Source organism: Rhyacophila brunnea, unplaced genomic scaffold, assembly GCF_057557595.1.
Source record: "Rhyacophila brunnea isolate RB1 unplaced genomic scaffold, BYU_Rbru_1.0 scaffold_4, whole genome shotgun sequence".
Taxonomy (NCBI): Eukaryota; Metazoa; Arthropoda; class Insecta; order Trichoptera; family Rhyacophilidae; genus Rhyacophila; species Rhyacophila brunnea.
In genome coordinates, this window is record NW_028233068.1 from 28264371 (window position 1) to 28277977 (window position 13607).

The 13607-nt window shown below is 35.4% G+C and overlaps 1 protein-coding gene across 1 annotated transcript in view; it reads left to right on the top strand.

Annotated features, from left to right (window-relative positions):
• The window catches only part of LOC147067202 (1-phosphatidylinositol 4,5-bisphosphate phosphodiesterase epsilon-1-like), a 70690-nt gene extending 62741 nt beyond the window's left edge, over positions 1-7949 (top strand). The window contains exons 22-33 of the mRNA XM_085954862.1: positions 381-535; positions 685-876; positions 1857-2079; positions 2368-2492; positions 2581-2752; positions 3135-3337; positions 3482-3664; positions 5094-5184; positions 5267-5390; positions 5602-5701; positions 7441-7498; positions 7692-7949. Coding sequence (XP_085810988.1) covers positions 381-535; positions 685-876; positions 1857-2079; positions 2368-2492; positions 2581-2752; positions 3135-3337; positions 3482-3664; positions 5094-5184; positions 5267-5390; positions 5602-5701; positions 7441-7498; positions 7692-7949 — 1884 coding nt within the window. The remainder of the gene's footprint in view (positions 1-380; positions 536-684; positions 877-1856; positions 2080-2367; positions 2493-2580; positions 2753-3134; positions 3338-3481; positions 3665-5093; positions 5185-5266; positions 5391-5601; positions 5702-7440; positions 7499-7691) is intronic.
• The last annotated feature ends 5658 nt before the right edge of the window (positions 7950-13607 follow it).

Consider the following 13607-nt stretch of genomic DNA (forward strand, 5'->3'; position numbering starts at 1 on the left):
CAAACCCAATAATGAAGTAGTATTCTAAGCTGTCACATTGTTACTTCTGTTTCATCAAGGACAAAAACTTAGAACCTTGTAGTTCTCCACTCGCGAATTGTATTGACTAAACACTCTTTTGCTACACTAAAAACATTTTAATATTAATTTATAAGTTACAGTAATGGACCTATAATATAAGCACAATATTTTTCCAAGAAGATGATTGCTCATCTACAGCGAATAAGCAATTATTAATGTTGAAAGGACTGCCATTTGATTTGGATGATTATTTTGACCATGAAATATCATGTTAGATGAATGCATTCTGGTCAAATTGAAAAAATAGCCATTAATGTGCTCAATTCAATAGAATGTTAAAAATACAATCGTTTTATTAGCTGGCTCCACGACGTTCAGCATGGCACAACAGTCGCCATCCATGCTATCAGTGCTGTACTCTTGGAGAACCTTTGGCAAAGAAGGTTTGCCGAAAACATCCCCTAGCATTGATGGCACATACACAGACACAGTTAATGAGGACATATCCAGCCGGGTATGTTGATTCATAATATTCATTTGATTATTATTATTATCTTGAAGAATGCTAAAATTATAATTAATAAATACCCTTACTTATTATGTTCATTAATAAAACATTATTTTTTGATTGTTGTTTGAATTGGGTGCCATACTTTCTTCTAGCCTTCGAATTGATTCATCAAACCTTGAACCAGTTCAATTTTGGTGTTGTGGAATACAAATGGTGGCAATGAATTATCAAACAGAAGACGCAGCCATGGCTCTGTACGCTGCGATGTTCGAACAAAACGGTTGTGTAGGCTACGTCAGGAAACCTAGTATCATGTGGGATCCCCAGCATATAATGTACCACAGGTATGCAGGTTTTTCGCATTAAATTAATAAATGAAATTAGATATTAATTATTGCATCTCGAAGAAGATAATATTTTCATATTATGTATTATATTATTTTGAGTCATAACTCTTGTCATCAAATATATCCTCCCCCCCAAAGGATGCCCCAAATCACGCATCAAGACTCCATTCCAAATCAACAATATAATCAAAGACCTCACTAGTATATCCCGACTAAAGGTTTGGCTTTCCTGACTTACAACATAGTAATATTATGGCAAAACGCATTATACCTGAACAGTCGAGGCCAATGACATTTTACAAACCCTAAGTAAAAGGTTCGGTCAGCCAGCCGAAGACCTTCCCTTTCACCTCTCCCCGCCATCTCATACCTCCCTTAGATTTTCGATTTAGATAATGTTTGGATAGTGCAGATTCTCCGGCGATAGTAGAAGGTACCTCGTGTCACGCTTCGGTGTGTCCACGCGGCCTTCCTCAACACAAAATTGCAGGCCGCGCGTGTTCTTAGTGCTTTTTATTAATTCAATGAACCCCTTTTACCATTATTACGTCAATAGTGATCCATTTAACTACCCTTGAAACGAATCACGCGTCCGAAAAAGTGTTTTGGCACCAACACCGCCGTTGTGAATAAACGCGTCCCCAAGTATAACGCCCGTGCTGTGTCTAATTTAAGATCTCAACGGAACCTCTATTGAAAAGTTTTCAATGTTCATCCCAATGTAATTACATCCCATCTTTGTATGATGTAGTGTAAATAAAAAAAATAGTTCCGCGGGGAACTGTCAAAATTAAAAGTTTCTGTGTTGTAATTTACCCTATCTGCCATGATGTCACACATAACCTCCAACCGAAGTAATGCTGATGAAGGATCCTACTAGCCTACATACACATACATGTGACTTCCTTCTCACCGGTATTACTCTTCAGCATTAATCTTACTATCCAAATCATATCTCATTTTTCTTATACAAACAGGTTCAATCCGCTGGAACGTGAATTCGAAGGTATACACAGTTACCGCGTGTCACTGGGAGTTCTGTCGGGTCAATGGGTGTTTGGCGGTGCTCAGGCTTGGATGGGTGACCCTATGGTTGAGGCGGAAGTGTGCGGTGTAGGTGGCGACTGTGTCAGGCGACGGACCAAACCTGCCAAAGGAAATGCTGTCAACCCCATTTGGAATGAAACATTCACATTCAGGGTAAGAAAATAATATTAGAAGGCAATAATGTTGAAAAAATCTTCTTCTATAGCAATGGAACCTAAATAAATGGCAAATGCAAACAATGCATTAAATATTACCAAAGCAGACACTATTCATTGTTTTTATAGTTACCATTTCAACTACTTATATTCATCTAGAATGGCTATTAAATGTTGCAATATGAAAATGTTATATTATGATTATCATTAGGTATAGTTCAAACTCTTTGGAGACAACTTATTGTAATACATAATTATTAATAATGCCCAATATCTCCTTTTTCAGGTGGTATTCATGGAACTCGCCTTTATAAGATTCAGTGTAATAGATGCAGAAACCAACTGTGTTATATCACAAAGAGTAATTCCTCTTAAGTGCCTGCGACCGGGGTATAGGCACGTTAGACTAAGGTTAGTTATACTACAACAGTTATGGTGTTTTTCTATCCTGGTGATTGAACCAATAGTAATAATAATTAACCATCTACATTTAACACAGGTCTCCTTCTAACAAGTCACTGAGTATGGCATCACTTCTCATCTTCTCCAGGGTAGAGCAGGACGGTTCGGGTCCTGGCAGAAAGTCCACACATTTTATCAGAGTTTATGGAGTAACCAACAGTGAACCGTATACTATTTTGAGAATTTCTGATGAAACAACTGCAGAAGAGGTGATTATTATAATAGCTAATCAATAATAATAGTATTTTTTTATGTAAAGTGTTGGAAAATGTCTCCTATCTAATGTGTGCCACTAAAGGTAGGAGAGATTAGAATGTTTGCCCCTTGATCTGTAGGTTGGGGGTTGAAATCTTGCAGTTGGGTTAAATTCATGTTGTTTTTCCGATCAATAAATTGTATATTTGAATATGGAGCATGAACTCAATGGATTGGCAAATGGCTACAATGAATCCTCGTAAAGAACGTTTGTTAAGTTTGCTCCAAAACAGAGGATATCGACTTCCAATCTGTGAAATTCTATATATTTTGTTTTTGTATTTTTTAAATGCATGCTAGTAAAAAATAATAATAATTTTTGCATCTATTCAACAGGTTCTTGAAAAGTGTCTAAAGGTGGCTGGCGACCGAAACAGTGGGCCTGCGTTAAATGGTCGAGCAGTTTTAGTAGATCTCGGTGCAATCGGACAACCAAGAGTGCTAGGTCCATCGGAAAGGGGGTTGGCTTCTGTGGGGAGACTGGCTTTAAAGAGATTAGGAGATGACCCTACAAGTAGAGCATGGCTGACTACTGTCAGGTAAATTAAATTTGTAAATTAATTTTCTTTTACTTGACATAAAAGTTTTTCATGTATGTACTTACCTATAGTTACGGATTTAATTTATTTTATATGATTATTGCTTTCGTCATTTCACTTTATAGTGAATGTTTTACTTTTCAGCCTCAGTGCTCAGCAAACTCAACAAATTGAAGAGGAAGTACCGACTGGAGGCGTGTTGGTGTGTGTGCACGATGTGTCACCAGAAATACCTTACGCTATCTTGAGAGTGCATCCAGGTGCGACTGCGCGAGCTGTCCTGCGGCAGGCATTGTCAAAAGCTAGGGGCTCTGCCGATCCAGATAAGTGAGTTGACAATTTCAAAACGGCTCTTTCAATTTCTCTTAAGAATTTTTTTTGTAATAATATTATGACCTCAGCATTAAGAAACATTGAGAGGTCGCTGGAACAAATTGATATTATGTAGATGTGTCATAATTATTTTCAATTACATAGAATATATTCCTGAATAGTATTTTCAAAATGACTTCTCAATGTGCCTAAAGCGTGAAGTGTTCAATCCATCCATACCATTTATATTTTTTACTTTACGAAAGTGCACAGCCACTATATTAAGCTGTGTGCACAATACCAAAATACAAAAATACAAAAATGAGACATCATTTCTAATTGCTCTGCATACGCGGTTGGTGGGGTGGGGATATGCTTTCATCAGATAAAAGAATTATATCAATGCTCATGTATGAAACATGGTCCCTAAATGTGATAGAGATCCAATAATTAAGAGCAGCGCAACGTGACATGGAGAGGTGTTTAATGCATAACGCAGAAAGACCACAAAAGAAACCAATAAATATAAAAACAGACAAGAGTGCGCGTAGTGATTGATGGCACCAACTTGATGATGTGCCAATGGGTTGGACATGATACTTGGAGAATGGAAAACCGCTGGATATTCATCATATTGAGCCACACCTTAAAACTCGCTTATTCAACAAACTGCAACAAATGAACACAGAAGGTATTACGGAAGATCTTCGTCTAGTAGTGAATCAACTCTGGCTGATAATGATGTGCAATAGTTTCATAGTTTAGTTGTTGTGGCACTACAGAAAAGGGTGGAATTTGTCCATTACAAACCTTCTCTAGTTACCGACAACTGACGCTCACATATTGTCGCTGTAGGATTGGTTTGTCAAATAGACCAAAAATGTCAAATGTTCAGGAGACAAAAAACAAATTTTATTATTCTACATTTAAATACATGGAGCTATTTAAATTGTTGTTTTTACAGCAAATGAATGCTGTATTCATTACAATGTAATTAAAAGAAAAGGATGGTTCTAGTCCACTTAGATACAAAAAATCATTCTGCATTAAAAGGTCGATTTCGACAAAAACGGATATGCGACAAACCAATCCTATAGCGATGATATCTTACTGACACCGTAGTTACATAATATATAAATAAGCAGACAAGAGTACGCAATGTGATAGAGGTCGCTAAGCAGATGAAATGGCAATGGGCTGGACAAATGCTATTATACAGTGGTACCCAAGGGGCACTAAACGTCCACAAATGTCCTAAAACCCGCCAGATGGTCGAACTGATAAATTCCTGTCGATGTATAACTATGGACTGAGAAGAGTGGAGGGAGCTAGGGGAGACCTTCATCCAATAGTGACTCAACAGCTGCTGATGATGATGATAGTGATATAAATAATATCTTGATAGATAATACATAGTAAGTTATATTGTACATTTTTATTTTAGATTCGTGTTAGAAGAACAACTGGATTGGGGAGTCAGAGGAGGTGGGGCAAGAAGAATTTTGGCTGATGATGAAGAGCTTTATGCTGTGCAAGTACGTTACAAAACATTTTTTTTTAATACTGATAAAAATCTTCTATGGATTTGATATTACATGATTATTTTTTTTCTGTTAGGCAAATTGGAAAACCCTCGGACGATTTGTTGTAAGAGAAAAGGGTTCTTCTGGTATACCAAAACACAAACTGGCAATGGCCAAATTGGGGCGCGGATTGAGCTTGACAAAGGGGGCTCTAGTCGGTGAGTGTTGCATTACATAAAATGATTTAAATACAGAATAATAGAATGTTTCCATGATAGGTTTTGTATAATGGACAACGAGCAATTTCCTTGTCTCATTATTATTCTTTACAAACATTTTCTCAATAAATAAATTTATTTATGAAGTAGATATAATTTGCTAATATTTAATACGTACTTCTTATCTTGTATTTTTTTTCTTTTATCATAGGTGCGGGTACTTCATATGTAGTAGGTGGTAGCATATCAGGTTCAAGTGGATCCAAAAAGCCTGTCCAAGCTGCGAGAAGTGATCCTACATCCACAGCGAGGTGACCTTGATAATTTATTACCACATTGCAATGGCGTCAAAAATATTTACATACATACATAGTCAGTTTTTGAGATATAGCGGATGAAGTGAGGATTAATTGTGATTAGTTTTGGGTTCAATTAAAAAAAGCATCTTCATGTACGAATGGAAGCCCTCGTAGTCCAGTGCGTAATGTGCTTCTCTTTCACCCGAGGGCCCCAGGTTTGATTCCGGTGAGGTCACAATATATCTGTGTGATATTAGGTCTTATGTGATTTAAGTTTAGGTGTTTGTGATTGTTTCACTTCTATTATTAACTAGACTACTGTTTCACGATGCTACTGTCATTGGGGGGGGGCATGGCCTGTTGTAGGGTTAAAAAGAATATAATTATATTAAAAAATAATATATTAAATTGAGATATCCAGGGTTCCAGCGGCTAGCTCAGGTGTCCATCGAACCCCGGATTCACAAAATAAGATATTTTAAATTGAGGAGAAATTAAATGAAACACGTCTGTCTCGTGCGTAACTTGGTATTATCTTATATTTTAAATTTTCTTTACAGGTTTATATATTTTGTTTTTACAATAAGTTTCGCAGGTCCGTACATGTTGGGAAAGGGACGCTTACTAACTTTTTCCTTCTTTTCAAATTTCCCGTACCCACGCCGACTAGTCAAAAGGACTCGTGATTGGCCAAACCTGATCGCATGATCTTTGATTCGGCGAATCACGAGCCTGACCCTGGCGCCGGTGCGCGAGGATTTCACCATTGCGCAATGCGCGGCAAAATTTATTGTATTTGAATACTTATATTTAGTCTTAAAATTATCTCTTTCATCCATCATCATTTACACTTTTTAAATTAAATTAAATTTATCTTAATTACACCTCCGCCCAATATGTGATTTTCACACACCGGACGAAGGCCTTTACTTATGAATAAAAAAATACTTACGTGGTTGAGCAAGGAATCAGATTAGATGTTTTATGAAGCCGTTTCTAGAGGTCAGGGTTACGTTTCGACTTATAGCTACTAAATTATTATTTTACACCGGGAGAAGCCCGCCTGTAACAGGGGTGTATCAAAATACACTGAGATCCAATCTCATTCTTCAAGACCAAGCGAGACGCGATGTTGTCAATTTATACTACTATTTGACAGGACATATTGAAAATCGGTCAATTCGTTTTTTTACCAGCTCGTTCACCATTATCGTTCTACTGCGCAGGCGCAGATCTTAGAGCGAAGCCACACGGGCGCTGCGGCGGGAGACCGCTGTATTCCGACTCCGAGCGCGGACGCAGCGCAATCACAATTCAGAACCTTCCAACCTTGTTTGATTCATGCACGCAATCTTGCCAACTGCAGGATAAAACATGTTTCCCCATACATTTTCTTACTGTGCGCAGTATATCTATGCATGTGTAAACGGGGTATAATGATGGGAAAAACAATTGAACTGGGTGTGGAATTATGGAAACAAATGAATTTCAGAATCTTCACATGAAAACATGTTACCAACCTAATAACTATTTTCAAATATGTAATAATAAAAACCCAAATTTCACGAGCCGTTCCATTAGTAAATACAAAGAATCAGTTTTATTCACCTTACTGAATATATAGGTATCCCTTATATAGGTGTCGCTTATTTCTGCTTCAGCCTCTCTGATTCTACTTACATTCTTCAGTATTATTGGTTCTTTTCCATGAAAATAATTGAATTTGAAAATTTATTATCATAAAATTTCAGGAGACGTGTTTCTGCAATGGGAAGTATGTTTGGACGACTCGGCGGCACTAAAAGAGAGGTACTTTAGCAATCCATTATGTATAAAGATTATATCTCTTATAATAATTGACGAGGCAATAAATAACCAGAAAGATATTAATGTCAATTACCTACTGTATAAATTGGCAGTAAGTCAATACGTGTGTACATCAAATAAATACATTTTGTGATTTAATAAATGCAATAATTAAGTTGTTAATATTTTTTGACAGGTACATTCTGATGGGGAATGCTTTAGCGGGGGAGAAGATGACTTATTTCCGACGTCTCTTATGTCGGTGGGTCTCGATTACCATCGAAACTCTTCCTCGTCCAGTATCAGAGTGGACAGAGGACGATCGAGCTCCGGCTCTCTGGGAGCGTGGTCCAACCATCGCACGAGTCAGTCCAGACCCGAAGAGCTGTTGAGCGCCACCGTAGCCAGATTTAAAAGGGTCTCCATGAGGAAACTGCGCCAGTGGAAGTCATGAGTTTGGCAGTTTCTGGCAGAGGGCTACCAAGGATTGAATCCCGGTCTCTGGACCGCGTTCAAAGACGGTAGCGGCACTCAAAAGCCAGAAAAGAATCGAGACGAAGGGTCAGAGGAAGATAAGGTGTCCAGTGCCGACGTCATCGAAACCCTGTGGGAGTTTTTAAAAGCGGGAATAGTAACCGTCAAGGAAGACAAGAAAGATGGAGTTTTACTGATCGAAAATGAACAAAAAAATGAAAGTAATAAATCTGATGACTCAGATAAGAAAGTGGTGAAAGTCGAAGAGGATGACCGAAGAGACTTCGATAAAATCGAAGTAATGAACGATGACGGCTGCGTCGATAGCGAGGGTGATAAAAATATACTCAGTGAAAATGAAAGCGGGAATGCCGCCGATTCTGGGAGAACTGCCGGTCAACTGGCAAGAGAATTCTTCAGAGTCTTGCAGGAAACGATCAATTTTAGATATGCCAAGACTGACTGTTCCAATAACAAACTCAACGATAGCCAGACTGATGAAAAGAGTAGACTTTTGTTCAACGACGAAGATGGCGGGGCAGCCGATGCAGACAAGCTTAGGAACCAACAGATTCCATTCAGTTTACTGGATAGCAATTTTAAGAGCGAAGATTATTCCAATACGAATAACAACAATACCTTTGAAAACAAATTATCCACAGTTTTAGAATTTTTCTTCGGCATGGGACGGACACCTAAAATGGAAGGCTTAGAGAGAAGACGCAAAAGTAGCTGCTTTTGGCCCGAACAGAGCCCTTCCGATTTTGACAGCAGGGAAGAAACCGTCAATGACTTTTCTCCTGAAGAGGTGAAACAAAAGAAGGCCGCTGATAAAAATAACACGGGGACTGGTAATGAAAAGTTGGAGACATATTCCGAGTTCCTGTCCAGCTCGGTGGAGCCTGTTTGTCGCAGAGATGAAATTGTCAAAAGTCCCGATATTAAAATACAAAGAAAAATATTCAAGAAACGTTCTTCCGAAGGTGACGATCGACAATCGTTGTTGGAGTTTATTTTTGATCCGAGAAACGAACGGAAGCGGGAAGACAGCGTCAAATCTTCATCCAGCAGTAAATTAATTAAAAAGAAACAAAAATCCCTGGAAGAGACATCTTCAACAGCTATTGTCAAAAAGACAGATGATTTCGACGTGGCTTCGACTAGTGGTACGGAAAAGAGGGAATCACTGGTTGAATTCCTATTCAGCAGAGAGAAAAGTGCCAACTTTACATCGCTCTTGCGTAGATTATCGCAAGATTCTACAGAAATTCAATTCATCGACGACAGTCCGGAAACAAAGAATCGAGAGAGTTTAGTGGATCTATTGCTAAAGTGCATGGATAGTTTTGAAGCGACAAACAATAATGAAAAGAGTTTGGTCAAAAAAGATGCAAAGCCAAAGAGAGATGCGGGCTCCAAAAACAATATGCTGATGGATTCCAGAGTGGCGATCGCGAAGCCGGAAAACTTTGAACTGAGCCCGGAAAACGATTCCGTCAGCGAGTGCTTGCAGGAGACTGTCATAGATGTCAAACCGAGCTTTAAAGATATGGGGACTAGCTGTGATATATCTGATTCTACCGCTCAAGATGAATTATTATCGCTCGATTCCGGTATGTCCCCAATGGATGATATCACAGTGAAAGAAGAAACAAAAACGCAGAGAAATCAAGAAGATCGTGAAGAACCGGACGGGGACGGCCGATGGATAAGTCCAGAACAGTTAGCAGAACTGCGAAGATGCGCAGAGATCATTTTTAAAGAAGTCAACAGTAGTCTAGATTCCGTTAAACTGGCCGGAACCAGTGTAGATGTGTGCGAATGTAAATCAAAAATTAAAACCGTTTCAACCTCCGATCTATGTGGAGTAAATAATTCATCCGCAGAACTAAAAAATGCTCAATCGACCGGTGGTGAAATTGTAGAATCACAATCTGATAGTTTAGAAATAAATACTGAAGAAATTATTAAGTCGCATTGCAAAGACGCAGACACCTCGACAGATTTTCACGGTCAGGATATTTCGATGTCCCATTTGAAACGGTGCAGATATTATGTAAATGCTGAATCATACAGTGTGGGCGTCGCCGAGTCACTTCCTAGCACGTCCACAGATGAATGTAAATGTTTTTCAGGTAACTCCGAACCTAAGACGATGATCTCAGTAGCTCTAGAGACAAACTTTGACTATGTTTCGGGTGTCGATGAAAGTTTTAGAGATATGATGCTACAAGTCGACATGCCGAACGTTTATTACTATAGAGGTGAATTGGAAATGATAAATGAGAGTATGGAAATAGACGACGTTGATTCTGTTTAAAATGTAGGTAGAGTAACATCATTCGAAAGAAATTCTGCTCAATAGCAAATTGGAGGTGATAGACAAAATTTTAAATAAAGTGTAAATAATGCACACAAAATGAATGACATATTTGAGAATAAAATTCATAATCTCACAACTCCATTTGTTATAACTACCTATACAAATATTCTCAAATAGAACATACGTCTTACCTAAAAATAAATGATAAGTTTAGTAAAACCCCATGTCATGTAATGCCAAATCTACAATATGAATAATTCACAGACTGTCGATAAAAACTTAATATTCTTAATGACGATTGGCTTGATTCAAAAAGTCTGGAGTAACATTAAAAATTCAATAATTGATAGGTAATACATATACATTATTATAATATGTTAGTTACAACTACTATACTATCTTCTATTTTCTTATTATACATATTTTAATTATTATCAGCTATGTTCTGTGTTTATAATGGCAACTAAATGTTTAAACAATTTATATCAATATTCATCAAGAGTCACTGGGCATGATAGGACATTTCATATTAAAAAAGAAGCGTAATATTTTATTATTATTACAATAAATTGGGCAAAAATACATTGTGCCACATTTTATTGTATGACATAATATTATAGAGAAGATTAAATAATAATAATGGTTCCTAATATTTTGTAAAAGAAATAAAATTTGTGAACATCTTACAGCTGTACAATTGAAGGGGCTCGGTTTATATAATAAAAAGAGTAATAAAATATAATAAAAAAGTAGAGATGTAGCCCTTTCCATAAAAATTTATCTCTTTCGTAATTCAAACCTTTCATCATCTAAAAAATAATTTGGCTCTCTTGTAGCCCTAAAGCATGAAATGAAGGAGGGACCAAAATGTAATAAAATCATTTCCATTTTGTATGATAAGATGGGTCTAATTAATGTAATTTTAATCTACAATATTTTATCATTAATGTAATATAATACGATATCATATTATTATATTAAAAATAAACATGTTGAAGCACTCTTATAATATTTATTATACAATGCCGTCAAGAGATATCAGGATTGATCGGTCGCTTATACAATTTTATTGTTTTTGTGAATATACCAAAAAAACTCTACTTCCCTCTTCAAAACTGGCTCCATTTCGCAATAGACTGGGTATTGCTAAATAAAGTATTTTCATCAGATTATTGGTGCTTAGATGTAGCTGGAGAATAAACTATTACTGTTTCACTTGTATTTTGTTTCAGATACTTAATTATGTTCTATTGATTTTGTTTGGTCAGCTATGCAGTAACATATTTTTAATAAGATCCGGAGTAATGTTATATATTTAAAAATTTGTATATTTATTTAAGTAAGTTTAGTTATTATGTAAATTTAGATACCTATATATATATAATATATATTATTATATGTATTAGTATATTATACTAATACATATAATAATTTTTTATGGAAAAAATTAAACAAAGACATTTGTTTTATTGTTTGATTTAGACTCTCGTCAGTGCATCAATATTTGTTTTAAATATTATTATTGCAGTACATAAGTCTGATGAATTAAAAATCCATTTAAAAAAAGGAAAATATATTTTATAAAACTGTAGGAAATATATAAATTCGGACCGGTCCCCACGTAGTAGTTTGCTCGGCGCCTATTTATGTGTAATATTGTTATTAAATCCTGATATCGATTGCAATTAATTTGTTCGCATAATAATAACATAGCAACACTATAAGTATACTAAAGTCAAAGTAAGGTTCGCGCATTCCATGCTCAAGTAATGGACAAGACCGGGTATATTAATAATGTTAATCGTTGGTCAATCGTGTTTCCATCGCTCCTTTTGGAGATTGTCTGGCTTGATCCCACATAGTTCATCCATGCGAACTTGTGAACCTTATTGTGATTAGAATAGTTATATGGATTATTTTTATATTATTTAGTGAAAAGTGTTATTAATATTATATCGAATCCAATGAATCCGCATTAAAAAAACATCTTGTGTGTAGTAAAAATCCTCGATGAAATATTATTAAGGAATAAAATATTTATTATTGAAGACATAATATATAATTACTTGCCTATTTTTTATTAAATTTGTTAAAAAAACACTTTGATGAGATGTTTCGATGTTACAAAAATGTGATAATTTCAAAGGTACTTTTTAACATTATTGTATTTTAATGTAGTCTATAATTTTATTTCATAAATCATAAAGGGTTTATAATTAACTATTTCTTTTATTCAACGAATAATTCACAAGATTTAAGAATATATCATTCTGATTATTGAACATATATTATTTTGAAAAAAACACTTTCTGATAAATGATATATTCTTAAATCTTGTGAATTATTCGTTGAATAAAAGAAATAGTAAATTATAAATTATTAGCAAGTGCAAGTAGCTACATCTATAAAAATATTGGAGAAATTCCACGACGTCGGTTAGTAATCAAAAGTAATAGTAATATATACCTACTTTGATTTAAGAAACAAAAATCGATTGCCAAAAGTAGTTGATTTTGGAAGGAACGCTGATGGGTAGGTATAGTAATTGACCAATAGTTAAAATTTGTTCGCTATTAGTATGTCACGCCGTAGCATAAATGGTAAATGCGACAGATGAGGCGTATACTCGGGAGATACAGGGTTCGAATCCCCGTCGGGGTGACTTACTTTTTTTCAAAAAGGATTTTTTCTATTGGTTATTATATACTGTATCAGAAAGTGTTTTTTTCAAAATAATATATGTTCATAAAGGGTTTATTTTTAATTTATTTCTCTAGTTTTGACGCACAGTCGCAGTATCAGAGGTAAGACTCATTGTGTGTAATAGTTTAATATTACTTTTAATCAGTTTTATGTCTGATATCAAATGGCAATTATATTATGATATTTTCATTTGCACATTATTTCTATTCTTAAAACCAGTTTACACATTTTTTAGAACCATATCATGTTTCCAATTAATTTCTTTCTTTATCAATTCTTATCAAAGTCATAAATAATAAATATATTGTGTTATTAATAATAATTAATTATTGATGTTAATAAGTTTGAGCATGTCAATTTCGAAGATATTTTTTATGTTTATCATACCATTTATTGAATCAGTAAGGATTAACTTGGTAGAACCATATTTTAAATGATTCAATAATGGCAAATTATTCAATGACATATTTTATGTGTGGATGATTATTTCATCGAAACTGTTGTGATAGGTAACTTTGCTGTCATTGAACTATTTTTAATGTCTGAGTTGGCAATTTTGTTACTGATGTTTTGTATATTCAGTTTATCATTGTTATAATATCCATATTATTA